The sequence below is a fragment of the Sebastes fasciatus genome, chromosome 20, assembly GCF_043250625.1.
Source record: "Sebastes fasciatus isolate fSebFas1 chromosome 20, fSebFas1.pri, whole genome shotgun sequence".
In the NCBI taxonomy this organism is placed as follows: domain Eukaryota; kingdom Metazoa; phylum Chordata; class Actinopteri; order Perciformes; family Sebastidae; genus Sebastes; species Sebastes fasciatus.
Window position 1 is genome coordinate 4524696 of NC_133814.1, and position 6065 is coordinate 4530760.

The 6065-nt window shown below is 40.0% G+C and overlaps 1 protein-coding gene across 1 annotated transcript in view; it reads right to left on the reverse strand.

Annotated features, from left to right (window-relative positions):
• rab26 (RAB26, member RAS oncogene family) overlaps window positions 1–4962 on the reverse strand; it is a 103741-nt gene extending 98779 nt beyond the window's left edge. The window contains exons 1-2 of the mRNA XM_074620322.1: window positions 4352–4962; window positions 325–435 (exon numbers count right to left, since the gene is read on the reverse strand). Coding sequence (XP_074476423.1) covers window positions 325–435; window positions 4352–4528 — 288 coding nt within the window. The 5' untranslated portion in view covers window positions 4529–4962. The remainder of the gene's footprint in view (window positions 1–324; window positions 436–4351) is intronic.
• Window positions 4963–6065: the final 1103 nt, after the last annotated feature.

The window sequence follows — 6065 nt, forward strand, 5'->3', positions numbered from 1 at the left end:
TGAAAAATGAGTAGGTATACACCTCATACCTGAGTATACTGTACGCTGCACTACACCACTACTCAGACGACAAGATAAATGTTACCAAAAACTAGATATATCCTCAGATTACCATAGATACATGTTGCAAAATTACTTCAAGAACAGGAAGCTTAGTGAATGGTCAGTGATGGGTTTCAAAGTTTCAATACCTCAGTTTCCTTGAGCTGCAACTTGGGGCCGACAAAGCATGAAGTTTGCTGCTAGAGCAGCAATGATGAAAACATTCATACACCTTCATTTCTTTACTTTGTCCACTTTTCCTCTGAGCATATGTGTGCTTACCCTGAAGTCGATGCCCACAGTGGAGATGAAGCTCCCGGCTAGAAAGGCTCCGTCTTTGAAGCGAACCAGCAGACAGGTCTTCCCAACGCCTGAATCTCCCACCAGCATCACCTGAGACACCGACAGACAGACACAAGTCAAAACCGTGTTTGTGTGTGTGTGTGTGTGTGTGTGTGTGTGTGTTTGGGAAGGTGTTTGAGGTAGGGAAGGGAAACAGCTCAGGTGAAAACGTATCTACAAATACACAGGAGTTTAGGCAAGGCAACACAACACACGTATACTGTATATACACACACTCCCCAAACTCCCATTTACAGAGGAAACAGAGCGTCACACTCGCTCCAGTGGGAGAGAGCAGATTGTACCGACCAATGGGACGCAGGCAAAGGCGGGACCAGAGTTTGTTTGTTCCCCTTTTCCCCATCAGACAACACAAGACTGTTCACGTTTGTACAATAAACTGTTATGTGTGTTTCATAAAGTCAAAGTTAAGCACAGAGCAGTGATTTTCGAAGGCCTGTCACAGGAAGAGAGTTTAATCAGGGTGCGTAATAAATCCCAGCTGACATGATGAGAATTTAGATTTGCATATGCTCAATTCAGATTATCATTAGTCTTCATCATCTCCATCTCAAACTTTCCTAATTACATTCTATGTGTCATTTCTATATAGCCAATGGGGCTGCAACTAATTCCTTATTTTCATTATCGATTCATCTGTCTGGCTGTATTTTTTTCAATTTCAATCATTTAGTCTATAAGAATTACAACTAAAAAGTGACAAATGAAAGCCCAAGGGGACCAGCTAATATTTGGCAGTTTTTGGTTAATTAAAAGACTGAAACGATTACTCAAGTTTCGAGAAATCTTCCCTGGATTTGACGTGTTTTACTGATAATTATGACATTATAATATTCCTGCAGAGACATAGAGTGTGTATTTTGTAGGTGACAAACAAGCTAAGGGTAACTTTACAATAGAATGGGACACATTTCTGACTTGGGATATGTCAAAGGCTGTATATAAAGATGGACGACATGACAGCTCCCCAAAAGGGAAGCCAAAACATCTGGATCGCCCCCTGGTGGCTGGCTGCAGTAATATATCCCGCCCCCTCATGTTAACGGATGGGACATGAGCCAAACTAAAAAGTCAACGTAGACGTCAAATACATTTTTCCCAAAGATGGTTTCTGTCATTTTATGTAGTTCTTATCACGCTGATGTATGTTCACGTGTTAATATTTCTCATAAATGTGGTTTTAATTATTATTTGATGCTATAAAAGGGGGGTGAGACGTCCCGATTGACAGCTGTGATTGACAGCTGCTCTGAGTGAAGTAGTCGCAGCCGGAGGCTCGGGAATTGTACGAGAGAACTTTAACTTTCCATAACCAACACAAGTCTGTGTAATAGAACATGTCAATTTATATTATAAGTGATGAGATATTATGCTGAGTTGGTGTGTCTTTCTAGCCAAACAGCTACCGTGGTGCTAACGTAACAGCTAGCTGCGGCCGTGCTCGGCTCGTGATTGGCTCGGTCGGGAGTGTGGGCGGGACATCAATACCGCGGCTCCACCCCCCCGATCACTACTGAGCAGACTCTGGCTCCAAATGATGTCAAAATCTCAAGATGGCAGCTCCCGTTTCCGGGATATTTTGGCTTCAGGAAGTGGAGATCCACACAGGCTATTTGATACATTTCATGTGTAGGTACATAGCATTCTAACAAGTAAAAGGATTACTTTTATTTATGACATTGTTCATAAATAGAAATTTAAAGTTCTGAAAATGTGTTGGTTTGGTAAAACAATGAAATTGGCTGGTGCATTTTGGGATGTGTAGTAGCAGCCAGATGTTTTGTCATTATGTCCAATGCTGCTATAAAGCCTCCTCCTGTGCTGCTGGTTATTGATCTCATACATAACAGAAACCCCTCTACGCCATCTCTTTCACGTTATTGCACTGGGCTAAAGCTGTGGCGCTCACCACTTAATGTTCCTGTTGGCCAATAAAGCTGCTGTAGCTCCTAATCTCTTTGCATTCGCAGGGACCAGACTAGAGACACCTTGGATATACTGTAACTTGTTGTATTTCATACATGCAAGAGGAGTTTTGGGATTAATTATGATGAATTTAAACAGCTGGGGGGAAATTTACCTATAGGACAAAAACAATCTACCTTATTATGCATTTTGAGACTGTGCCTTCAGGGGGAATACTGGTGAAATTAACGTTTTTTTATTGCAAGCCTGCAGAAAAAGATGCACAATATCCACCTAATTATCCACATAGTACTGCACAGGCACATTTACTGTATGGAAGCCCATTTCCGCCAAGAAAAGAAAAGAGATGAAAAGCTATGCAAAATAAAGAATGAAATCACCAAGGTTATAATAGTTTTGAAATTTCAAGTAGTTAATATTATTAATATTTATTTTAGTTTTGACTTTTCGATTTCATTTTAGTTTCGTTTTAGTTTAGTTTCAGTTTTTAGATTTTATATATTTAATTTTACAGTACATTTTAGTTTTTTTTTGTTAGGGCCAGCTATAATGTCTCAGAAGTACGTAGCTGCATAATACAAAATACATGGTTGGAGAACTGTGCAGGAATGGCCATGATGTTCAATATATGATCTTCGTTGTACTTTAGTGTCCGATGTGAGCAAATTGCGGCATAGCGCCTTCTCCTGGAAGAGACATAACATATGTAGGCTATATTCATAAGACTTACTGAGTCGTAATTTAAATTTAATTTGAATCAAAACTATAATAATATAAGATAGTACGTCAAAACTTTCACTTTCTCAGACAAAGTTATGAGATGCTAATTCCAAATCTTGACTTACCATGACTAGCAATTTTTGTTTTTATCATGCCAAACTTTTCATAAAGCTAGCCAATTTTTTTTTTGTTTTGTTTTTTCTTGGCGGAAAAGGGGTTTCCATACACCTGTCTAACATGTCCCTGAAAATGCTTATAACTCTCACTTGGTAAGTCAAAATTATGAGAGACTTCAGAGTCAAATATCTAGCTTACTGAGTCAAAAATTGTGAAAAACTGAGTCGCAATTTAAATTTATTTCGTCAAAACTATAATAATAATAATACAGTATAAGAGAGCTACCAAGTCAAAACTTTCACTTTCCCAGTCAAAATTATGAGATACTAATTCAAAATCTCGACTTACCACCATGAGTAGTAGTTCTTGTTTTTATCATGCCAAACATTTCATAGCTATAGTTTTTTTTTTTCCTTGGCAGAAATGGGTTTCCATACACCTGTCTCACATGTTCCTGAAAACGCTTATAACTCTTGCTTGGTAAGTCAAAATTATGAGAGACATAGTCAAATATCTAGCTTACCGAGTCAAAATTGTGAAAATACTGAGTCACAATTTCAATTTACTTCATCAAAACTATAATAATACAGTATGAGAGAATTACCAAGTCAAAACTTTCACTTTCCCAGTCAAAATGATGAGATACTAATTCAAAAGCAGTTCTTGTTTTTTATCATGTCAAACATTTCATATAGCTAGACATTTTTTTTTCCTTGGCAGAAATGGGCTTCCATACAACTGTCTCACATGTGACGTTTTACAAGTGTCTACAAAAGGACAACTAAATAGGCTATGAAACCTAACGCACCATCATTTTATGAAAGACATGGCCATGCTGTTACTTTCCACTGCAAATCATCTTGCTTCAATCCTTTCCTTGAATTCAGATCAACAAATTACAAATTACTTTGCAAATTTACACTTCGAGAAAAAGAAGATATAAACACCTCTACTTAATTTTAAAAGTGTCTATTGAAAAGTCTTTTATTATTGTGTAATAAAGTGATTACAGAACGAGTGAAGAGGAGTACAGGGACACATAAACAGCCAACTGAAAGGTGTTTTTATTGGCTGCTTCAACCTCGCACCTGTGCTCGTTTACTAATTGATTGATTGATTACTTGATTGAACGCGAGCTCGTACAGTATCATCTCTCACTATAGTCTTTAAGCTGTCAGCTCACCTTGAAGGCGATGTCATAGAACTCCCCGCTGTTGCTGATGGATGGTCTGCTGGGATAAACCAGTCCGGAGGACGGAGCTGCGGCGGCGGCCAGACCTTTGGCCGTCCTCCCGCTGCTCGGAGACGCCTTGGGGCTCCTGGAGCTCCCTTTGCCTTTCACTGCCTTCTTCCTGGACATCTTCTCTGGACAGTTTGCAATACACCAAATGGGGTTTTCTTTCAGTCTCAAAACACTTTTTTCTTTTCCTTGTGGAGTTGTGGTCGAGGCGCGTTGAGGAAAAATAAGTTCACCTGTGCGTGGAAATCATGACTGTGCGTAAAAGCGTCAATTTGGAACGATTTAACGGACAAAAAAGTGTGTATAAAGCGAGCCAGCTGTTATCCCGGTGGTGCAGCTGGATGACTGTAATAAATCTGAGGTCTGGTTCACAATGTAAACAGCTCTCACTCCTCCCTCTCTCGTATTGTGATGTTGGGAGCGCATGAAGGAAGGCATGGGTTGTTTCAGTGCGTTTATGGGAGAAATCCACCCTAAAACAGAAATAACACACTCTTCCCATACCAACATCTAATTAATAGCAACATGTGTGGTCTCTCTAAGCTGGAAATGAGAACACTCCTCAGACTGATGATGTGACCGGTGACATTTATGATGATCTTAAGTAGAGACTGGATCCAATTTATAATGTAAAAAACTGAGTTGTACACAGTAGAAATTAAATGTGAATTGTAATTTTAGGGTGTATTTTCCTTTTAAAGGTGCAGGTCTTTATGGCAGCTTGTTAAAAGGAGGCTTCACATTTTCTCCACTGACAATTTCAGTCTGCCTAATATCCACACAACCGCTCCTTCTGGGTTACAAGTGCAGGCGGGCATGCTTTAAAATGTGTCACTTTATTGCTGCCTAGAGTGTGTTTTCACAGTGTGGCCAGCAGGTGCATGTTTTTACATAAAGCATTTGGGATTCAGAGTTGCTCTCAAAGCAGAAAAAATTGCATTGGTTAAGCCTCAGTGGCTACAGGTAATGTGATTGAAGCCCAGTGGGGGGGGAAAAAGTCATCTTTTATCAGTGTGGGTAGTGAAATGAATGGAGTTAGGCATGGACACAGTCCACTGGACTATAGAGGGGATGTTTTGAAAACTGGGACAGAGGCCTGGTGGCATCAAAATATAAACACAAATGTCAGCCTTCAAGTGAGTACAAGGTGTCCACATCTGTTTTTTCTTTTTAAATAAATGTGTCCACCCTCTACTGTAAAACCAAAAAAACAAAGTTTAACAGGGTAAAGCCTGAGAGGAAATGATGTGGCATGAGCAAACAAAAAACACCATAAAAGCATAATACACCAGGCAATCCAGCACTAGCATGCTAATACAGATTTAGATCTCCGTAAAGCAATTATAATCAATATTTTGATATTAGCAATGGATCTTACTACTTGTACATGACAGGAGTCACACATAATGACGAACCCGCAGTGCTGACAGAGCTAATAAACTTACCTGGGCGCTATGCTGCAGCGTTGATGGTGTCTGACGCAGGACGTCAGACAACGCCTCCGGGTGAAATACCAAGTTTTTGGGGAGTCCCCTATGAGCACAGTGCAGAGCGGCGGCCATGAGTTAACCAGTGGGGCACACTCACATGCACTAACATGCACTATACGGCAGGAGCAGGCGGCTGGCTATGGAAACAAAGCACAGAGAAGCTCGGA